The following is a 20,808-nucleotide window of genomic DNA, read 5'->3' on the forward strand; positions in this document are numbered from 1 at the left end:
GTTTAGATGACAGATTCATATTGCAAGGACATGCTGGAAGAACATCAGGAGAGACGCAAATTCGTCCCTACAAGAATACATGCGAATAGTACTATATGATCTTTCCGCTTCTGCTTTCCGCAACCTGCATCCGACAAGCATAGTATCTATGTGCGCTTCGCTCCGACACTGCTCCCCGTTCCATACCTCAACCCCGTCTTCCAATTCCGGCGCTGATACCTACCGTCCGCCAAATCACACCGCAACGACATGCATTGAAGTCGCTTCTTGGTACGTCGCTCAAGTAGACGAAGCCGTAAAATCCGACTCTTGGTGTTGCGGCCAGACCTTGAGGCACGGCCACTTGGAAGTAGGCGTGCAGGTCAACCCGGGGGTCCAGATATAAGCTTTGGTGAGCTGATCAATCGTAAAGATCACGCGCTGGAGGAAGGGGCCTTTGCGCTGCGGCATATCGGAGGGGAGATTCTGCATGATGTTCTCGACGGCGCCCCAGCTGTTGTATGCGTTCACGCTGTACGAGGTGTCGCTGAACGTAGTCGTATTCAGGACAGTAGTGACATACGGCTGTGAACCTGTCGTGAGGGTGTTGGTCGACTCGTTCAGGGTAGTCGATCCGGAGAAAATGCCCGAGGCACCATATGTGGGCAGCATGAGTATGGGGGAACCAGCAGCAGTCTCGGCGTATGCCTTGGCATCGGCATGCCACCCCGTATAAGGGTTAACGTTGACGGTCGCATTGGCAACCGAGCTGCCAATCCTGTTTGGCGAAAATAGTCGAGGTCAGCTTTTTTACTAGAGGTTGCTGGGGATCCCAGCCTGAGAGACAGGACGTACGGGAAGGACGCGACGTGAATGTTGGCAGGTTGGGCACCGGAGATAAACCGGGACTCGGGGTAAACATGCTATAAGCAATGGTCAGTTTCTACCCGACTACTCGTAAGCGAAGTGTATAGGAGAAGGCAACATGCCTCCCAGCAGTTGAGCATCGAGACCACCCCGAAGGGTAGTTTTTGAGCGCGGATGGTATTGAGTAGTCCGTCGGAAAAGAGCGTGCGCTCCTCGCCGGAGGGACGGAACTTTTCGTGTTTCCAAATGGTTCCTGCCGAGCCGTCGGCCATGGGACCAACAAGGCTTTGAGTCATGAAGAGAGAGTTGTTAGCCCTCTGGGCCCACCCGACAACACCGTACATCTTAGCATCAGCAAAAGCCTTCATTAGAGTTTGCCACTGGGCGTCGCCGGGCTCCATAGTCTGCGATACATATTGCGCGAAGTCCTCTGGGCCGTTGGCAGTGCGAAAGGCAGGATACCTAGGACGAATCGCATTAGTTTGATAGTTATAGGCTAGAGCTATGCCAGCGGGAAAGGGGATATACCCAGGGAAATAGATCTCCGGGAAGGCAATAAACTTGACACCCTCAGCTGCAGCTTGTCCGATGATCTTGACTGATTGAGCAATAGTGGCGTTGAGGTCGTAGTTATACCAGGTCGTCGTCTCCCAGAGATCGTGGTACACAAAACCAACTGGAGGCTCGCGCACTGCAGCAATTTTGAATGCTTCGGGATCCCACTCGAAGCCAGTATCAACGTCCTGCTTCATGCGCGTGCCGCGCATAGCGGGTACGGCAGTCGCATAAACGGTGACAGCAGCGGCCAAGAGCGTTCCAAACGGCGCGAGCAACATGTTGGTTAGTTCCGGGGAATTTGAACGATTAGGTAGTTGCGTGCGAGAATCAAACCTAGGAAATTCTTGGAGCCGGTCGCCTGGGGCACATTTTATATTCACACAGCTGTCGGTCCGGTAGCGGCGAGGCGTTCGATAAGACGGAAGCTGAATTCTCAGTCGTCTTTCGTATCAGCAATTTCTGGCTGATCCGGCTCAAAGATCATCCCTACGTGCGTAGTCTTTCCAGTCATCTGGAGACAACGGTAAAATGATAGCCTTCAATGTCTCTATCTGCACCTTATCTGCACCTTATCACTGCACCAGGTATCGGTTTACAGCCTTAGGTTAGATTAATTGAATAATATCACGTAACAGAGCACGAGATACTCATAGCGATACATTATATTAATATTTCGGGGATTCATTGGAGGTGATAAGGAGTGGGCCCAGCTGAATATCCTTCCTCTCCAAGTCTCTCCAAGCCTCTTGGGGTCTCCAACTTGATAGAATCTTACTTCGCTATTTCCAGCTCTATCCCTCAACCAGTCTCTTGTCTAGGGCCATCAAATCGGCTGACTGCACGAGCGGGTGAAAGGAATTGCATCGGCGCTTCTAAATTTGGCATGATCGCTCTCTTGAATATTTTTTCTTTAGATCATAAACAGATCAGAGTCTTGCTACCTATTCGTGGTGGTTTCAGTTGACAATTTACCACGCCCCAAGCCTTGGGTGCAAGGTAGTCTGTGAAATACGCAAGCTTGATTACGACAGCTACAACAGCAGCGGAACCCTTCCATCCTGGCAGGCGAACCAGTGCCACCTAGCTTACAAGTCTCATACCACGCATTTGACTGATGGAAACGTCTAAATATATGGCATGACCTCATTTACTATTCTACTATTGAAACGCATTTAATGCAAATACGACTCGTACAGACCATGCTTTACCTGCGATAGATGCTTACATAGGATTGTATAAATAGGTAGCTACCGCAGGTGTAGCCTGTGAGCAAGTTCATCCCGTGGGGTACTCCAGAAGAGTGATCTCTCGAAGTTGTGGAAGGAGCAGACACATTCAAAATGGTAGAGCTCTCAATGAAAAGATCCAATTTGTCACGAGAAATAGGCGTATCACGATGCGAACCCTCGTAATGAGAGCGGCGGAAAGTCTTGTGAGCATGGGCGTGTATCGGATATGAGGATGACTGTCGATAAACTATAGACTGAAAGGGCTGCGGTAAATAATGCTCTCTTCCTTTTCTTTGAAGTGATAATACTCCTTCGCGATTGGGTAACTCATCAGAAATCTCCAGTCGAAGCATACACAGCATATTAAGTTCAGGCATAGGGTTGAGTGATTTATTTATATCAAGGTCATGTCCACAATCAAATTAAGCCAGTAGTAGGAGTATCAGGTTGCAACTAGGCAATGAAAACCACAAGGGCAGCAGGCTTAATACTTCTCAGTCTCAGCATCTTGCCACAATCCAGAAGAATTGCCTACAGGGGCAAGCAGCAGCCCCGGCGATCAAAGCAGGCACCATTCTGCTCTTTTAGGCGGTCGGAAATGAAGAACAGTTTCGCCGCCGAGTTCTCGCCCACTGTCGTTCTGGGGCGGTCAGAGAGATACCAGCCTCTACCCCCCGAGTTTTGGCCGTGGTTCTCCGGCTTTGTCCGTAGACCGCACGCGCTACGATCCAATCCATGCCTGATAAGATCAAGCCCGGCACGTCTACAGGCCTCCCTATCATATAGTGAACTGTAAATAAGTAATCCAGCACGGCACTTATGTGTCTTGCAATGATGCGGTCTTACATAGCCTATGTCATATTGAAGTTGTTCCTGATCGCCAATGCCCTCTTCGAGTGCTCAGCTCGATCGAGCAGCAATGACCTAGATGAGACAATGACGGAGATTCTCGAGAGGTGCTTCGGGACTCTGCGAAAATAATTATAATTGTAGACTACGCCGTAAGCCAGTAATCACCTTTTGGTTGAATGGAATCCCGTGGAAAATTATTTGAATAAATTGTCAAAGACACTGAGTGATCATATTGTGTTCGCGTAGTGATTCGGGAATGATGCATCTACGCGTCTGTCTGTACGTACTTGACGAGTAGTGTTGCGTCTATACCGCAGCGATCAGACTGTGAATCCCGTCCCGAAAGCCGACGGTAAGTTCAGATCCCTTGGACCCTGGAGGGTTTGAAATCTCCTGGTAGAGTGCAGCAGCACTGCCAAGATCCCGTCGGGAAGATCAACACACAGGCTGGAGATTAGAAATCAACATCACCACCAACCACTTCTCATGACACTACCATACCAAATAGCGTGAACAGCATCCTCTGCCCTGAGGATGCTGATAAAAGATAGTCTTTGCAAGAATGAATATGTTTGGCATCATGGGGGCTCACACCCGACAGGAGGGTATATAAAGATCAAACAGGTCAAGACGCCTTCCATTGAACACCGGCATCGAGCACAGCACCTTCACCACAGACCAAGTCATAACATCTAACAGCACCATCAAAGCTTGTCCAATATGTCATCCTCCAACGACTACCCCAAGCCCATCTCCTTCACCAAGGAGTGGCACACCAAGCCCTACGCCTTCATCTCGCCCTCGCGTCCCGAGCTCTCGGCGGCAGGCAAGAACGTGATGATCACGGGCGGCGGCAGCGGCATCGGCAACGCCATCGCCGTGGCCTTTGCCCAGGCCAGCGCCAAGTCCGTCTCCATCCTCGGCCGTCGTCTGGAGACCCTGAAATCGGGGGCGGAGAAAATCACCACCGCGGCCACTCAAGCGCACACCTCGACTCAGGTCCTTTATGAAGTAGCCGATCTCCGTCAGCGCAGTGCCGTCGACGAGGCCCTTGCTTCCATTGTTTCCCGGGTCGGGAAGATCGACATCTTCGTCTCCAACGCGGGAACCCTACCTACGCCCGGGTTAATCCGGGCGTACGACGTGGAGGATTATCTGGGAGGTGTGGTGGAGAATATCCAGAGCGCGCTGAATGCTGTGCAGGGGTTTTTGGCCGTCGCGGGACCTGACCCCGTGCTGTTGAACACTTCCTCATGTCTAGGGAATATTGCCCCGATGCCTGGTCTGAGCGGATACGCGGTGTCGAAGGCCGCGGTGCTGAAGATGATGGAGTACGTTGCAGCAGAGAACCGTCATGTGCGCGTGGTGAGTGCCCAGCCTGGCTGGGTAGCGACGGAAGGCAATGGCTATCAGGCCGAAGCGCCGGATCAAGGTATGTTCGGACGTTGTCTCATCTCCGTAAATGAGCGCATGCTAACGGGGGTCTGAATAGCTGAATTGCCGGGCCAGTTCTATGTCTGGTTGGCTTCTGCAGAGGCGGAGTTTCTCAAGGGGAAGTTCGTGTGGGTGAACTGGGATGCGGAGGAGCTGGTGAAACGAGCCGAGGAGATTCGGGGATCCAAGCTCTTGAATTGGATTGTCGAGGGTGTGCCTATGTAGAAGGGATAGAATTGGATCAGTTCATCCTGTCGGTGTTTGATACCGGGGAGTGTTTACTCTTCCGCCCATGATCAATCCGTCATTCGACATGCTCTGCTTCCCGATTTGCCTGTTCGTCAATTTATTGCAATGTTGTCCTGTTTTTCCCTTGAGCATTGTCGATTCCTGCGACCCTTAATCTTGTAAATGACATAGATATCGCCTACCATGAATTGACCGCCGTGGTGAGCGAGTGGGTGCATAGTGTGAGTGATTCGGGAATTAGTTTCTGATCAGCGGTCATCAGTAAAGCTTCATCTGGCAGCCTCAGCCAGCCTCGTCGACGTCATGTAGGAGAATCTCTCAACCCACACCTGCTGCCCAGTGGCGGGGAAAAGTGCCCGAACCGGAGGTGAGACCCTCTGCCGGGGGTACAACAGCTGGAAGCGGCAAAGATGCCCGCTCTCGAGGTGGAAAGTAGCATTTTCTCCCGCGAGGCAAAACCTTGCCCCGCCAATCACAAGAATCCCGACCGCATTCCTCAGACGCAAATGCGGGGAAAGAGTCTCGATTGTGGGGAGGATTCGGCAGAAATCTGGGGTACAGTCCGGGGTAGTGAGTGATATTGAGTGCTTGATTCAATTGCCGACTCACTGGGGACCTACACGGTATAAATATGCGCATGCGAAGCTGAAGGTGACTCACTCATTCTCCACCCTGCATTAGCAAACTCACCATCTTACGACTCAATTCTCTACCGAACCAAATTGCCACTCATGGCAGACATTGTTAAAGGCGATCTATCCCCCCATTTGGGCAAGGACGATGCCACCGCGGAACATGCCGAGTCCGTTGAGATCAGCCACTCGGAGTCGGTCGTCTATGGCCCCGGTGGCATCACAGGCCTTTTCCGCTCGTGGTATGTGTTTGGCTCAGCTCTGCTGGCCTCCCTCGGGGGTTTCTCCATGGGCTACGACATGGGGGTCATCTCCATCATCAACGTGATGGATCAGTTCCACCAGGTCTTTCCCCGATCCGAAACGTCGTTTGGAAAAGGTCTCATGACAGGCATGTTGCTGCTGGGGGCCTTTGTCGGCTGTCTCTTCATGTCCTATCTCGCCGATCGCATCTCCCGCAAATGGGCGTTGACCGTGGTGGTGGTCATCTTCGACATCGGAGCCATCCTGCAGACAGCTGCTGTCAATTATGATATGCTGGTCGCTGGTCGATTCATTGGTGGCATTGGCGTGGGGACTTTGGCAATGGTACGTATGCACCTGTGTCACGGATACCTAGCAAGGTTGTTAAGGAGGTTCTGGGTTCATGTGACGTGGCTGACCTAGTTTGATGTCTCGAGGGTGCCCCACTGTACATCTCCGAGGTCTCCCCTCCCGAACTGCGAGGCGTTCTCCTCGTACTCGAGTCCGTCTCCATCACCCTTGGCGTTGTGATCGCCTACTGGATCACCTATGCCACTCGCCACATCGACGGAGAAGCCTCCTTCCGCGTCCCGTTCGGGCTGCAGATGGTCACCGCCACCCTCCTAGGCGCGGGCATTCATCTATTTCCATACTCCCCGCGTTGGCTCGCCCTCGTCGACCGACAAGAGGAATGTCTCGCCAGCCTCGCCAAACTCCGACGCCTTCCGACCACCGACGTCCGAGTGCAAGCCGAGTACACCGCGATTGTCTCCGAAGTCAAATTCCAGCGGCTCGTCCAAGAGCGCAGACACCCCGGTGCATCGGGCCTCAAACTGGAGCTGGTCTCCTGGCTCGACCTCTTCCGTAGTGGCATTTGGAAACGCGTCGCTGTGGGCTGTGGCGTCGCATTCTTTCAGCAGTTCTCGGGAATCAACGCTTTTATTTACTACGCGCCAACACTGTTCGAATCGCTCGGTCAATCGAACGAGAGATCGCTTGTTTTGTCAGGTGTTTTCAATGTGCTGCAGGTTGTTGCAGCCATCATCTGCACCTTTATTATTGAGTCAGTTGGACGTCGACCACTCGCCATCTACGGTGCCTTCGGAATGACAATATCGTATGCAATCATTGCGGTGTTGAGCGGGCTCTTCTCGAGCAACTGGCCCGGCCATCCGGCTGCGGGATGGGCATGCGTGGCTATGGCGTTCGTCTTCATTCTGGTGTATGGAGTCTCATATTCCCCTCTGGGGTGGGCGCTCCCCGCGGAAGTCTTTCCCAACGCGTGTCGCTCCAAGGGGGTGGCGCTGGCGACGTGCACCATCTGGCTTTCCGACTTTGTAGTGGGTATTGTCACCCCGTCGATGCTGGCGGATATCGGGTACCGGACGTACATTTTCTTCGCGGTGATGTGTACGCTGGCGGGTGTGTGGGCGTTCTTCCTAGTTCCAGAAACAAGCGGCAAGACGCTGGAGGAGATCGACTCGTTGTTTGGGGATGCAGGGGGGCATCAGGAGAGGCACCTCGTTCGTGAAGCGCTGGCTGAGGCCGGGAATAGGGTGTAAGCGTCTGTTTCGTAGAGTGAGTAGCTGCGCAGCGCGATGATTTAGTGTGCTGGGACTCGGTCGCCACAGCAATTCAACTTGGAATTCGAGGTTAAACTTGTCCTTGGTGATCGAAAATCTTTCCAAATTGATGCGACACGGCCAGGATCAAGGCATCCCGTCAGGAGGGTACAAAGCATCACAGAGGTGAGAAAAGGAAAGAGTATAAAGCTCGTCGAGGCTGCTAATATGGCTTTTGGTTATGCCAATGCTAGTGTTGTGATATTGGCTTGCGGTGAGCTTCCCTTCTTTCGAATATGACAGAGTCGTTGCGTTCTCAATCTTGCTTCTTTGTTCCAGGCCCCGCGGACCAGCGCGGTAACAGTGTGTTGTACCTATGGCCGGTGTTATTTAGGTGAGAAAAATGCCTCATTCTTGCGGATTGCCAACGCGTCAAAATCCTCGTCAAGGCATTTGTCATCCCACTGAGCAATAGCCACAAGATAGGCGATCCATTCAGAATGCCCTGCATCTTGCTCTCGAGAACGTTTCAACTTCTAGCCCCAGATGGATCTCATGATATTAAAGGACTTGGGCATGCATCCGTCATCTCTGCCTCTCACGATCCGACCTGTTGAATTTTCGCAAAGCTCGATAGTGAATGCAGAACAAAGACCAGCACCACAGGGCGGGCATCAAATATGGTACTTGAATATGGAAGTGACTTCCTACTCTCACTCCTTGAGTTTTTCCTCTCCCTTGCAACCTTCCTGTTTTCTCGACATCTCTCCTCTACATCTTTACATCGCGACGCAGGGTGCGAAGCTTCCAGTCTCATTAGCCTGGTCTTTCCATAGTGCCTCGTCAACTCTGTCTCTTTTTAGCTCAGTCTCATAGGTCTCACTCCCTCCCCAGGATCGTTATCAGATCATCAACCGAATCCGTCTACTCTCCCTGCCTAGCGATCAGGATCTCACGTCAGCCCAACAATGTCGCTCAGTCAGGACCGAATCATGGAGGAGCTGTAAATCATTATATCCCTGTCCAGCTTCAACCTTCGTTGAGAAGTGCTGACAAAACTAATACCAGTCATCACCGCCCCCAGACGCAAATGGCGCAAGAAGCCTCTCTTCGGATTCTACGCGCGACCAAGTCGAAACCGCCAGGGTGTCCGCGACATGAAGAAATGGGAGTGCGGAATTCCCGGCAAGGCGGGCACCATGTGGGAGGGGGGTCTTTTCAAGATGCTGATGATATTTCCTGATGGTCAGTTGACTTTGTTGCATTCCCTTGGTCTGCGTCACAGCCATATTAACGATTGCATGTCACAGAGTACCCAAGCAAGCCCCCGAAGTGTACATCCACCCCCGCCCGCTTCAGCCACAGATCCTATGACTAACTGGCCAGGCAGGCCAGGCAGGCCGATTCAACCCTCCGTTGTTCCATCCCAACATCTTCCAATTGGAACCGTCTGCCTTTCGATCCTCGATCCAAAGGAATCCTGGTCGTCGAATCTGTCGGTCAAGGAGATTCTGCTCGGGGTGCAGGAGCTGCTGGATAACCCGAATCCCGAGTCGCCGGCGCAAAGCAAGCCCTACCATCTTTTGAAAAAGCACCCCGTGCGGTATCGGAAGAAGATTCGGAAAGTGGTCAAGGAGAACCTGTTCAATCGTGATTGATGTTGTAGGATGTTGCTCAACGTGGCACGTCGGATATTTTACGCATCTAGTCTACAGACCAATTGCTCTGGGAAGACCTATTCATTCACAGACTACGACTCCTCTACCTGTGAAGTCCCAAGGCTGTAAGCATGCCGATCATATGTCTAGTTCGCATGGTTGCCTGAAAATTGCGTCGCTTGCCAAATGTTAATACATGAGCTGTAAGGCAGTTTGATCAATTGAATGTGACAACTGAATACTCTATCATGTCCAAAACCTGATTTATTGTTTGCGTGCCTAGCTTCCTTCACGTAACCATTGTCAAGTTCTGATCCCACTCGTTCTAAGCGCTTGCTCAGGTGTCGGGTGGCGGGAAGACATGAAGATAGGTTGTTCGAAGTTCAAAATCTCTGCATGAGAATACCTAGTACACTTTCCAGTTCTACTTCTCGAGTTAAATCGTTCCATCTCAACACGAGTTCTCATGATTTTTCATGTCGAATCAATGTATCTTATTTCTTTACTCCATTTAAGCCTCAAGCCAGGCTCTGTTGAGCTGAACTGTTTGCTTGGGCAGGTACTTCGGACCACCCGGGAGCCATTGACTCGTTCGCACCTGTCGCTTGGAGGCCTCATACCCAGGCGCTTTCTTCCATGGAATCTTTAAGAATCAATCCAAGTGTGCTGCCTCCCTGCCTCCCCAGCATCCTCTACCAATCGTCTATTCGGAAGTCATTTTTCTTTGCGACAGAGCCTGTTTCGAATTGTCTGATGGAGATTATTCTACTCTTCAACCGGACTATCAGACCATTGTCCAACAGATCATTCGTTCGCCGCCGCAACCGGCGACGTGGTCTCCACGTTCTCCTCCAGGAGCAACACGAATCGCCGGCTCTACTCGGACTAGAGCATCCTCTCTGTTCTCAACTTCAGCGGGCTACTCTACGCATAGCATCACGCAAACTAGCGGTAAGAGCCCCCATCCTTATCACATTCAGCGTGAGCGTCAGACTAAAGCCTCAGTCTATAGTTTCAATTACCAATGTTTTCGAAGACTGGGCGGCTTGGCGGCGCAATGCCCGCCGGGGTACGTTCCTCTTGAGCACCATAATTTGAAGACACACTATAAATCTGATATGGCTTTCATCGCAGCCGTTCCGATGCCCTGGCCGCCATCACCAGTAAGAACTGGTGGTTTGTTTTGCTCATGATGGCTTCCGGAAGCTTGTGCATCTTGGGGTTTATGCCGGGGTCCTTTGGGCCCGACGTCGGTACGAGCCAACCATTACATCAGACTCATGTGAGAGTAATGTGAGAGTAATGTGAGAGTAATGTGAGAGTAATGTGAGAGTAATGTGAGAGTAATCTGAGTCCATCTAGGTTTGCTGCTTTTTCCCGATACAAGCCAACCAACGTTGGCGATGCTTGGGCTTTATGGCGACATGGGGCTCGTGAATGTGAGATCCTCTTTTGCCAACATCAAGGGTTAGATGAAACTAATATACTTTCTACAATAGCCCCGCCGGCGCCTTCGTTCCCTTCCCACCTCATGCCAGCAGCGCTGGCAGCGCTGGCAGCAGCTCCGGTTGCTCCGCTCCCTCCTCTCCCTCCACTGGTCACTCAGGACCAGCGACTAGAGCTGCAGCAGCCCCCGCAGCAGCCCCCGCAGCAGCCGTCCCAGCCCCTGCAAAAGGGCCAAAGCTTCCTGGGTCGAACCGTGAGCAAGATCGTCTCAAAGTGGGGCAATCAGCCGGCCCAGCAGGGGTCAACTGAGATCTTGGTGAGGGGGGTTGGTTTTAGGACACGGGGGGGGGGGAGAATGGGTGATGTTTATCGTTGCTTGTTTGTTTGTCGGTTGGTTTCTTTTTGTTTTTTTGCTTATTTTTTCCCTTTCTTTTTCTTTTGTACTTTGTGTGTCCTAGGGACACTGTATAAATTAGCACTGTATGAATTATATAAATATACATTAAACATCAAGGTAATCTAAGCATATGTCTTAAAGTATTGGTGTAGTGAGCAGGAGGCGGCCATAAGATTCCTATTAAAGCCCTGAAGTACACGTAAGCCAGAGATGAAGGAACTTCGTGCAAATAACGAGTCAAGTGAAATGCGATAATAGTTGAATTACGAGGCGCATTCGCTAGGGTTCATTTGCGCCTCACTATTCTATAGAAGGAGCAGGCTGGCATCGATTATCTAGTACTTCTTGTAAAGGCCATTACATTGTGATTGTATATGCTCTGGATAAGAAGGTGCAAGAAATGCTAATGTGAGGTACGGGTGGACGTGTCGAGGACTCAGTTGGTGAACGCGGACTTGCCAACTGTGCGACTCGAGAGCTCAGGGTTGGTTGAGGATAATACGCAATCAAAGATACCAGCTTCTACTTGAGCAGAAACGAGCAAGTTCTTCCAAGCTTCAGAGTGTGTTCGTTCATGATCAACAATGGTAGAGACCGTATAGAGTAGCAGAAATAAACATCAAACGGAAAGCGCAGTACAGATACCTTATGGCGCCATCCTCGAGAAACAATTGCACGATTGCGTTCAAAGAAAGAGCCAAGAGGCTGTTGTAAGCAACGGAATGGCGGAAGGCTCGAAGGGTGTATGACATCCGGCCCGTGCCATAGGACTATAGGAGACCCCAGATGTAAGATTCCAGCAATCGTAGTTCATAGGCACCCATGTATTTTCCAGGAGACATATCAAAAGGTTGATGCATTGGATCGTCCTCTAAGCGCTTGGGCCGAATATCAAAGCCTCTGGCGTCTGTACAGCAGATGCAGTACGAGAAGCAATGCCCATGGTGCTGACTGTGACTATCCGGGTTCCTCGGCCTCGAACAGCAGCCACAGCTTCGACCACAGCATCCTCCCATGGCCGCACATTGGGCTCGCTGCAAGTTAGATAGGAGATACCAGATATGCTGACGCCGGCAGGCATGCAGAGCACGTCTCAAAGGGCCGTCGGGGATGAAGGCGAGCATCTTCCGGTATCGTCGGGCTTCATACCATAGAGTCTGGCGTACTTCGGACGACAGCCTCTGGGCCGTCTGTAGCTTTTCGATCAGGGACTCGTCGGGGCATAGATTGATTTCCAAGTGTATTAGACACCTCCTCTCGCACTCGCGAAGGAATTCTTCTTTCTGGGCCAGAAATACCAGTTGCTTCTCCGCTCGAATCAGCTCGCCGACTCGCTCGAAGTCGTAGAGCCAGCTGAAGGTCATAGTGTAGTATTGCCGCCGGAGTTTTTGGGCCTCACGCCATCTACCGTCACGTTCCAAGCTGTTTTCGCGGTGGATCATGACAGGCTCGATGCTGGCGCGGAGGAAGAACTCGAACAAGCAACACATCTTGCGAACGCGATCTATAAACTCTGGTTGTTGGGCTCTTACGGAAGAGTAGAAGGCCAAGGTGGCTAAGGGAGCATGAAGTTAGGAGTGAGTTGCCGGGATATGAACTGAAATATTGAACTCACAATTGGGTAATGAAATTTTGATTCGATAAAAGAGCTTGGTAGGAGTCAGGTTCGATAGAAATCCGTTTGAAAGGTTGTAGAGGATCAAAATACTTGAGAAGGTAAGTCGAAGTCAAGGACGTACAAGTTACCTGTTGTTCGAAGTTGTAGAGTGGCATGAGTCATTGGGATCGCGACGAAACTTCGCTGTAAAGTATCTCGCATGCACTTGTCATCATTACAGCAATACGGGCTGCTATACTTCTAACACCATTCTACGGAGCACCTTTCTAGGATATCCGTGGCCCGCGGCCGTGAGGTCACTTGCTGGTGGGGGAGCTGTTCCCGCTGCTTATTAGATAAGTACAACAATCTCTGGTATGTTGGACCACTAATCTCTCGCATTTAGACCTTGACTGTCCTTGCTGTACCTCGCAAGCGAGTACACTAGTACTGCTTATTCGAAAAGAAGGGTCGGTAGTTGGCATATGAGCCATTTTCCGCAGCGTCAAGGGCACCTTCCCCATCCAAGGACAAAGACATAGCGCTGGAGTCAAATAATCAACGCACCTCTCGACAAGAATCATGCTTAAGCTCTAAAACATGCCATGAAAACCGTCAGATGCCTCGATTTGGTATTCCCACCAGAATGCTCCCTTACGTCTTTCTGATGTCCTCGTTTTGCCTCGCCTTCGATCGTGCTATTTCCTGCTCCTATCGACGCTGAGCACGGTCAACATAATATTCTCGTGTGGGTATAATGAATTATTTACTATACAGGGTATAAGTGTATAATTAATTTCTGTCCAAGCACTCTTGCGCCAACTCTCTGTTCCCGATTTCTCCATTCTGCTGGTGGCGCAGGTGACGCAGCTTTCCCTTGTCATACGCATCCATGGTAGGTTTTTTCCCCATCAACATCATCCAGAAGTCGAGCTGTCATCCCAAGGGGCCTCTTCGCCCAGCCTGAGTATCACCAGGCTATCACCGATCCAACGCGTTTTCCTGACACTATCACACAGTTAGCATTTCCCATCCCACACATCAGAGAGAAAGAGAGCTTACCATTTGGTAATAGACCCCCCGCCTCACCACCAACTCCGCATGCGTCCCCTGCTCGACGACTCTCGACCCACCAAGCCCTCCCTCCCCAAACACAAAGATGACATCCGCTTTCTGAATCGTCGCCAACCGATGCGCCACCGCGACGATGGTCAGACACCTCTTCGCCGCCAACCGTTCCAGCGCAGCCTGCACCACCTTCTCGGACTGCGAATCCAGACTCGACGTCGCCTCGTCCAGGAGCAGTAGCTTCGGCTTCCGCAGCAACGCTCTTGCAATACACAGCCTCTGGCGTTGGCCGCCGCTCAAAGCAGCCTGAGCTTTGATACCTAGCTCGGTGGCATACCCCTGCGGGAGGGAGGTGATGAAGTCGTGGATTTCGGCGTCGCGGCATGCTTGTTCGATTTCCGTATCCGAAACCTCAGATGGGTTGGGCAAGCCGAGGGTGATGTTTTCGCGGATGGTGCCCTCGAATAGTCGGGGTTCCTGGGCCACCAGCGAGATAGTCTTGCGGTACGTGGCCGGGTCGATGGTGGTGATATCCTGGTCGTTGAGGAGGACAGTGCCTTTGGCGGGGCTGTAGAATCGTTCGAGCAAGGAAATGACGGTGGTCTTTCCGCAACCGGATGGGCCGACGAAGGCGACGAATTGGCCTGGGCTGATGTCCAGGTTTAGGCCCGTGAAGAGGGGGCGGTCGTGTGAAGCATAGCGGAAAGTGACGTCGCGGAAGCTGATGCTTGCTGCTGTTGCAGACTGGCCTGCACTATTGGTGGTGGTGGTGGTCATCTGCTGTGGGTTCTCGTTGCGGTTCGGCCGGAAGTCCAGCATGCGGTTCGCGGAGGCAATGGCCTGGGCGATGTTTGACCCAAAACTAAAGAACTGGCCGGCTTGCTGTCCTCCCTGAATTATGGCCATGTAGATCACAAAGAAGGAGGTGGGCTCGTATTCTCGTGAGGCGAGGAGCTGCCCTCCGTACCAGAAGGTGAGCGCCATAGCGCACAGCTCGACACTATCGGAGAAGGCGAAGACTAAGGTTGCATACCATGCCTTGTGGAAGGCCTTCTTTTGCTGCGCAAGTAGCATGGTTGAGTAGCGGTTCAGGATGGCGTCCTCCATTGTCAGTGCTGACACCGTCCGGAAGGCGTCGATGGCTTCCGCTGCGAACTGCGAGCTGCCAGAGTAGACGGCTGCATTCATCGCGTCGAATTGCACTTCGTAGCGAATGCGCATGAAGGCCGCCAGAAAGGTGCAAGGCAGCGCTGCTAACACAGCCACCAGACTGAGTTTCCAGCCGAAAGTGAAGGCGATGATGATACATCCGATCATACCGAAGATCGACATGCAGGGAAGCGCTCCGTTGATGCCAAGGAGTTCCTGCACTTGCTTGGGGTCGGTAGCCAGACGAGAGACCAGCGAGCCTGAGGCATTGTCGGTGCGATCGTGAAAGGGGATGGGCTTCTCGATGATGTTCTGGAAGTATTCAGTTCGGCAGTACGAGGAGATTTCCTTTCCATGTTAGCTTCGTTCGTCGGTCCAAGGTGAAGGGTGACTTACCACTGAGAACCGGTTGGCGGAATAGCCGATCAGGGCATAACAGACCCCATTCCCCAGAGCGAGAACCAAGAACATCAGAGCCCAGAAATTGGCAGCGTGCACCAGCTTATCCCCTGAGTACTGGAAGACCTGGATGATTCTCGCAAACAGCCAACTCTGAATGGGGTAGGCAGCTAGTTCACGTCAGTAGCTGCCACACAATCACACTCCTCGCAATGCTTACCTCCAGCACCAGCGGCGCCGAGCAAGGCCGGAAGGTAGAAACGCCATTGCCCTCTGTTCTCGTATAGGAACACTCCAATACTGCCAAAAAAGCCTCTGTTCTTCGACTTCTCCAGCTCTTCTTCTTTTCCGAACTTTTTCAAGCTCATCTTGGCTGACTTGGCGTCGTCGTCGGTGTCGTCCATCTCATCGTGAATGTCACTCCCTTCTGCGTCTAACAGCTCGAGAGTCTGGGCATTCACCAGCCCACTGTACACCCCATCCTCGATTGCCAGAAGCTCCTCGTGCGTTCCCTGCTCGACATCAACCCCACCCTTCATCACGATGATGTGATCCGCTTTGCGGATCGTCGTCAACCGATGGGCGATCACGATGGTTGTACGGTTCTCCGCGAGGCGATCCAGCGCCGCCTGCACGATCTTCTCGCCTCTTACATCGATGGCACTGGTCGCTTCGTCCAGAATGAGGATGGTCGGTTGCTTGACGATACTCCGCGCGATGGCCAGCCGTTGCCGCTGTCCGCCGCTCAGTTTCGTCCCGTTCTCGCCGACCATAGTCGCGAAACCCTATCCCCGTCAGATAACATTCGACTCCGATATTGAAGACACATACCTCCGGCAACCGATCGATAAACTCATCCGCAAACGCCTCCCTGCAAGCCTGCTGTACGAGCCCCTTTTTGACCTCGTCCGACTCATGCTCCCACTGTGTGCCGATCAGCCCGTACGCGATGTTGTTGAAGATGGTATCGTTGAACAAGATCGGCTCCTGCTGCACCAGCCCGATCTGCGTGCGCCACCACTTCAGATCCAGATCCTGGACATTGTGCTCCCCGACCAGGATAGCCCCTTGGTCGGGATGCTCCGCATTGGCATTCAGCTCATACCAGCGCTCCAGCAAACCCACGATCGTGCTCTTACCGGAGCCCGAGGGACCAACCAAGGCCGTCGTCTTGTGTTTCTGGAACCGGGCGTTCAAGCCCTTGAGCACCTTCGAGTCGGGTCGCGACGGGTAGGTAAAATGCACATTCTGGAAGACAAGGTCGACCTCCGCGGAGACTTCCGGGCCACGGAGTCCACTTGCATTCGGCTTGTCGCTGTCGATCATCTCGAAGAAGGCGCCCGCAGCGCTGGCGGCCTTGGCGATGGTCACGAGCGGGGAGGCGATGCGGCCCAGCACGCTGACGGCCACCATCACCGAGAAGAACACCCTGTCGAGCGTTAGTCTAGCCATTACATCTCAATTTCCCCAACCCAAGAAAGCTGTGAGCCTCACGTGATAACCGTGTTGATGTTTTGGATATGCCCCTCCCGGTATAGTTTGAGCCCGAACCAAAACGCCAACGAGTAGCTCGCGTACATGGCGAAGAAGACCAGCCCCAGCTGCACCGCCATCACCACGGACAGCTTGCGGCCGCGCAACCGGGCGATCTCGATCCAGTCGGCGTACCGCTGCGCCAACGTCCCCTCGGCGCCCAGGGACACGACCGTCCGGATCGAGCCGATGACCTCGGCGGCGATGGAGGAGTGCTTCTCGTCGGCCTTGTCGACCTGGCGCTGGATCTTGGTCATCATCGGCACGGCGATGAAGCAGACGGCGAAAATGAAGACCAGGGCGGCGCTGGTGACGAGCGTCAGGGCCCACGAGTAGCGGAAGGCGATGACGTAGGCGGCGACGAGCAGGGCGAGTGACTGGAACAGGATGGCCAGCTTGTCGGAGATGCTCTGCTGGATCGAGTTGGAGAGCGTGGTGATCGTGTTGGTGACGGTGCCGACGGAGACCAGGTCCAGCTTGCTGATCGGCTGCGCGAAGAGCGCGTGCATGTACTGCAGGCGGAGGGTGCCGGAGACGCGGAGGCCGATCACGCGGAAGCAGTACTAGACGAGGTTATTCATATGCTGCGGAGACTTTGAGATGGGCTGGGCACGGTGGACGCACCATCGAAAAGTATGTGAGGGCGAATTTGGCGATGAAGAGGTAGACGATGTACAGGCTGGTTCGTGAGTTAGGGTTCGGCTCGGTCGGGGGTCTCTTCGATGGCTCGCATCGCACTCACCTCAGTTTGCTGATGGCGGACTTGAACTCGGCTTCGGTGGTGGAGGAGTCGTCGGTGAAGTATCCGTTGAATTCGCCGACCATATTCCCAAACACGATGTTCATGAGCGGTAGGGGCTGCAGACGAGGAGAGATTAGCCGTTTACTCCGTGTGTGTATTGGGGTGACTGCGGACACATACAACACCCGACCCGATGGAGGAGAGGAGGGCAACGGCGAGGATGGCACGATCCGACGCACTTGCATGGGACAGTAACCTCTGCGGGGTGTTAGCGAAGTCTGCATCAAGTTCTGCCGGGGAAGCAGAATAATTCCCGTACAAAATAACTGCCTAACGAGGCCGTCTGCTCTGATGTGGCATCCTTGGCGTCGGTGTCGGACTTGGACTTCTTGCTGGTGGTGGTGGATGATGCAGTCGAGGTGTCGGTCACAGAGACGATCTTCTCCGCAGGGAGTGTATTCTCATGCTCGCCCTGGTGTGGAGGAGGGCTTTCAGTCGCTGAACCCATGGCGGTTGACCTCGCAGGAGATCATGAAGGTGAGTGAGAGGGGAGGGGGGATACGCAGATGCAAGGCTGCGGGCGGGAACAGGGCATCACTTATATGGCCATAAATATTCCGTAGGTACAGTAGGGACGTACGCATTGGACTACCGAGTACGGGACTACCGAGTACGAGTGTTTACCTAGTATGTTCTAGCCAGGGAAGGGGACCCAGCCAGGCTAATCAGAGTCTGGGCCAAGGGGGGTGGAGTCATTAACTTATCCGTGCATGCAAAAGGCCCAATAGTCTAACCATGGATGCATGGGTGTAGGGCAGGGATGGAATGGGGACAAAAGGTGTCGATCTGCATTTGGTGCGACGGACTTTCGGACTTTCGCACTCCCCGGAAGGCGGTCAGCTCCGGTTTTTTGATTCTCGGTTTCTTCTTTCAGTCTTCGGGGATTTCGGACTCTTGCAACTTCCCGGATTATTGCTTGCTGCCTTCAGCTCCTTTCTTTCTTCTCTTCCCCACTAAACAAACCCACCACTGGGCACATCATGACACAACCCCTATCGGTAAGTTCCATCAGGCGTCCTGCGGATCTATCCATCCAAAAGAATGTGATTTGCCTAACTTAGCCATGGTATAGTGTACTCGTTGCCAGTCCAAAAAGGTTTCGCTGCCTGCCCCCTCTTCATTCCCAGATGACGACATGCAAACATGCTAACTAGATTCGCTGCAACCGCGCCGACCCGCGATGTGACAAATGCGCCGCTGCAGGAGCTCAATGCGCCTATCTGCCTAGAAAACAACGCACCATTAAGCGAAGGTGGTCCATCCTTAAAGATGATGAAAGAACGCAGAGAAAAAAAAAAGCTAATGCGACCGTAAACTTCCAGAGCACTCCACGACAGAGACATCCTGCAGGAAATCCTCCGGAGATTAGATCGCCTCGAAGACCACTGTCGACTGAGCCAGAATGTCACTGAGGAGGCCGAGAGTCACCGTTCGATGTCCGTGGAATCTGAGACGATTTCATCCTCCGAGGCCTCAGCGACCGACTCGCCTGCCAGTGCTCAGTCGCCCACTGGGCAGGCCATAGTGCAGGGCCTGCTGGCTCGCGTCAAGGACGATCGCATCCAGTCTCGTCTTCGGTCCCACGTCTTCTGCGCCATCGACAAGATCGGGTCGCGCTTCTTCGAAAACCCCCGCTGCATGAGGGCGATGGATGCTGCCATCGCGGGCATCGAGCAGCTCGAGCCAACGCCGCTGGATGCCAGTCCACCTGTGATCCCCAAGGAGACCGTGAAGAAATGGATCAATCGTGTGTATACCTCCTCATGCACGAGACCCGATTGATGAAGACGCTAGCTAACTGCAGGCAGAATACTTCAACAACTACCAGTTCGAAGGCTTTCGGATCCCCCTAGAGAAAGATTTCGTGCTCGCCATGCCCGATCTGATCGACAGTCCCCACGTCCAGCTCGACGCGACCTCCCAGATCATCTACTACAATGTGCTCTTCCAGTCGTTCATGCTGGATAGCGAAGAAGTAGAAGGGAGGGGTCGGACGGTCCAGGCGCTGTGTAGCACATGTCTGAAGCTAGCGGAGGACTGGCTCGGCCGGATGCAGAATACAACTGCCGATCTATTTGCGGCGTTCATGATGGTGTGCATACTTTCCTCCGACTGTGATACACACTACTGACCAGAGCAGATGTCCATGACGCTGGAGAGCTGCGAGAGCGATCTCTCATGGAAGATCTTCAAGGCAGCCTGTCCTGTTGCGCGCGCTCTTGGCTACTTCTCCGTGGACGAGGATCGCCATCATCCCGACCGAAGACCTTCACTGGCAGGAGACTCGCAACATGAGGAGATCGAGCGCAATCGCATGCGATTCGAGTTCTGGCACATCCTCCGCACCGAAAGCCACTTCCGACTCTCCTTTGGCAAGCCCCCGATCATCGCGGGGGGGTCCTGGGCCGTCAACTTCCCCGATCCCACCATCACCGGCGTGGATCATGAATCGACTCGTTTCATCCAGATTCACTTCCTAGCATCCATGCGGCTGACCATCGTGACGATGCGATACTTGGATATAATGGCAACCAACCCCGACCCCCACACGGCCGATTACAATGACACCATGGATGGGCTGATCGCCGAAGTGCAGAAGATCATGTCAGATTGGAATCCGGTAAGTACTTTGGAAGGGAATAGTTACACATGCCTGACCTGAATTAGGAGGAGCTACTGAGCTCGACCACCAACCGCATTGACACGTGGTTCTGCGTGGATATTCTCTTCAGCAGCTACAAGATGCTTATCGTGTTTTACCAATCCAAGCCATCTCATCGAGATAGTCATCGGCTGCCATATCACACGGTGGATATCGCCCGGAAGAGTTTACTGATGTCGCGGTCGCTCATGGAGGCGACGCCGCGCCCGTACTGGGGCATCAGGTAGGTTGCTTCTATTGTTGGGATTGACAAGATTGGCCACTAACCATCACAGTCTCATCCTGCTTCACCAGTCCATTCCGCTCTTCGTTCTTTGCTACGACATTCTCGGATGCTACGAGCGCGATGACATCGCAGCAGATGTCGACTTGATAACGTGGTTCGATGACTACGTCGAAGTGGCATCCAAGGACCGCGCGGAGCTCAAAGCTATAAGCCTAGTGGTGAGGGAAATGACACGAGCCTGCCAGGAGATCGTGGGGCAGTAGCAT

General features: G+C 53.0%; 9 protein-coding genes across 9 annotated transcripts; 5 read left to right on the plus strand and 4 right to left on the minus strand.

Annotated features, from left to right (window-relative positions):
- Positions 1 to 279: 279 nt before the first annotated feature.
- Positions 280 to 1,682, minus strand: BO72DRAFT_498326 (uncharacterized protein; the record flags this gene model as incomplete). The annotated part of the gene is made up of 4 exons (XM_040948762.1): positions 280 to 757; positions 835 to 902; positions 996 to 1,308; positions 1,375 to 1,682. The coding sequence occupies 4 exons, from the start codon at positions 1,680 to 1,682 to the stop codon at positions 280 to 282; spliced, it is 1,167 nt and encodes a 388-aa protein (XP_040799195.1).
- Positions 1,683 to 3,986: 2,304 nt separating this feature from the next.
- Positions 3,987 to 5,260, plus strand: BO72DRAFT_449978 (SDR family NAD(P)-dependent oxidoreductase). The gene is made up of 2 exons (XM_040945138.1): positions 3,987 to 4,917; positions 4,978 to 5,260. Exons 1-2 carry the CDS (start codon positions 4,206 to 4,208, stop codon positions 5,142 to 5,144), a joined length of 879 nt encoding a protein of 292 aa, XP_040799196.1. The 5' UTR covers positions 3,987 to 4,205; the 3' UTR covers positions 5,145 to 5,260.
- An 828-nt stretch (positions 5,261 to 6,088) lies between these two features.
- On the plus strand, positions 6,089 to 7,605 carry BO72DRAFT_382966 (sugar porter family MFS transporter; the record flags this gene model as incomplete). The annotated part of the gene is made up of 2 exons (XM_040941494.1): positions 6,089 to 6,388; positions 6,481 to 7,605. 2 exons carry the CDS (start codon positions 6,089 to 6,091, stop codon positions 7,603 to 7,605), a joined length of 1,425 nt encoding a protein of 474 aa, XP_040799197.1.
- Positions 7,606 to 8,573: 968 nt separating this feature from the next.
- Positions 8,574 to 9,263, plus strand: BO72DRAFT_470242 (ubiquitin carrier protein; the record flags this gene model as incomplete). Its single annotated transcript, XM_040947015.1, has 3 exons — positions 8,574 to 8,608; positions 8,690 to 8,850; positions 9,001 to 9,263. The coding sequence occupies 3 exons, from the start codon at positions 8,574 to 8,576 to the stop codon at positions 9,261 to 9,263; spliced, it is 459 nt and encodes a 152-aa protein (XP_040799198.1).
- Positions 9,264 to 10,455: 1,192 nt separating this feature from the next.
- Positions 10,456 to 11,232, plus strand: BO72DRAFT_460616 (uncharacterized protein; the record flags this gene model as incomplete). The annotated part of the gene is made up of 4 exons (XM_040946477.1): positions 10,456 to 10,556; positions 10,626 to 10,702; positions 10,763 to 11,025; positions 11,224 to 11,232. The coding sequence occupies 4 exons, from the start codon at positions 10,456 to 10,458 to the stop codon at positions 11,230 to 11,232; spliced, it is 450 nt and encodes a 149-aa protein (XP_040799199.1).
- A 389-nt stretch (positions 11,233 to 11,621) lies between these two features.
- BO72DRAFT_449979 (uncharacterized protein) lies at positions 11,622 to 11,865 on the minus strand. Its single transcript, XM_040945139.1, has one exon. The coding sequence runs from the start codon at positions 11,856 to 11,858 to the stop codon at positions 11,685 to 11,687; it is 174 nt and encodes a 57-aa protein (XP_040799200.1). The 5' UTR covers positions 11,859 to 11,865; the 3' UTR covers positions 11,622 to 11,684.
- Positions 11,866 to 11,977: 112 nt separating this feature from the next.
- BO72DRAFT_460617 (uncharacterized protein) lies at positions 11,978 to 12,886 on the minus strand (the record flags this gene model as incomplete). Its single annotated transcript, XM_040946478.1, has 4 exons — positions 11,978 to 12,140; positions 12,256 to 12,661; positions 12,722 to 12,813; positions 12,846 to 12,886. 4 exons carry the CDS (start codon positions 12,884 to 12,886, stop codon positions 11,978 to 11,980), a joined length of 702 nt encoding a protein of 233 aa, XP_040799201.1.
- Positions 12,887 to 13,744: 858 nt separating this feature from the next.
- On the minus strand, positions 13,745 to 18,102 carry BO72DRAFT_470243 (ABC transporter ATP-binding protein; the record flags this gene model as incomplete). Its single annotated transcript, XM_040947016.1, has 9 exons — positions 13,745 to 15,268; positions 15,317 to 15,489; positions 15,540 to 16,104; positions 16,151 to 16,748; positions 16,814 to 17,415; positions 17,477 to 17,531; positions 17,595 to 17,710; positions 17,775 to 17,852; positions 17,914 to 18,102. 9 exons carry the CDS (start codon positions 18,100 to 18,102, stop codon positions 13,745 to 13,747), a joined length of 3,900 nt encoding a protein of 1,299 aa, XP_040799202.1.
- A 532-nt stretch (positions 18,103 to 18,634) lies between these two features.
- BO72DRAFT_498332 (transcription factor domain-containing protein) lies at positions 18,635 to 20,805 on the plus strand (the record flags this gene model as incomplete). Its single annotated transcript, XM_040948763.1, has 7 exons — positions 18,635 to 18,652; positions 18,809 to 18,906; positions 18,977 to 19,401; positions 19,463 to 19,746; positions 19,795 to 20,274; positions 20,322 to 20,539; positions 20,592 to 20,805. 7 exons carry the CDS (start codon positions 18,635 to 18,637, stop codon positions 20,803 to 20,805), a joined length of 1,737 nt encoding a protein of 578 aa, XP_040799203.1.
- Between the last annotated feature and the right edge of the window lie 3 nt (positions 20,806 to 20,808).

The sequence above is a fragment of the Aspergillus fijiensis genome, assembly GCF_003184825.1.
Source record: "Aspergillus fijiensis CBS 313.89 unplaced genomic scaffold BO72scaffold_40, whole genome shotgun sequence".
NCBI lineage: Eukaryota > Fungi > Ascomycota > Eurotiomycetes > Eurotiales > Aspergillaceae > Aspergillus > Aspergillus fijiensis.

Coding starts and splice junctions, on each gene's coding strand:
- BO72DRAFT_449978 (XM_040945138.1), top strand. CDS start 4,206: ATGTCATCCTCCAACGACTACCCCAAGCCCATCTCCTTCACCAAGGAG. Junction 4,918..4,977: donor GGCCGAAGCGCCGGATCAAG/GTATGTTCGGAC, acceptor GGGTCTGAATAG/CTGAATTGCCGGGCCAGTTC.
- BO72DRAFT_449979 (XM_040945139.1), bottom strand. CDS start 11,858: ATGTCATACACCCTTCGAGCCTTCCGCCATTCCGTTGCTTACAACAGC.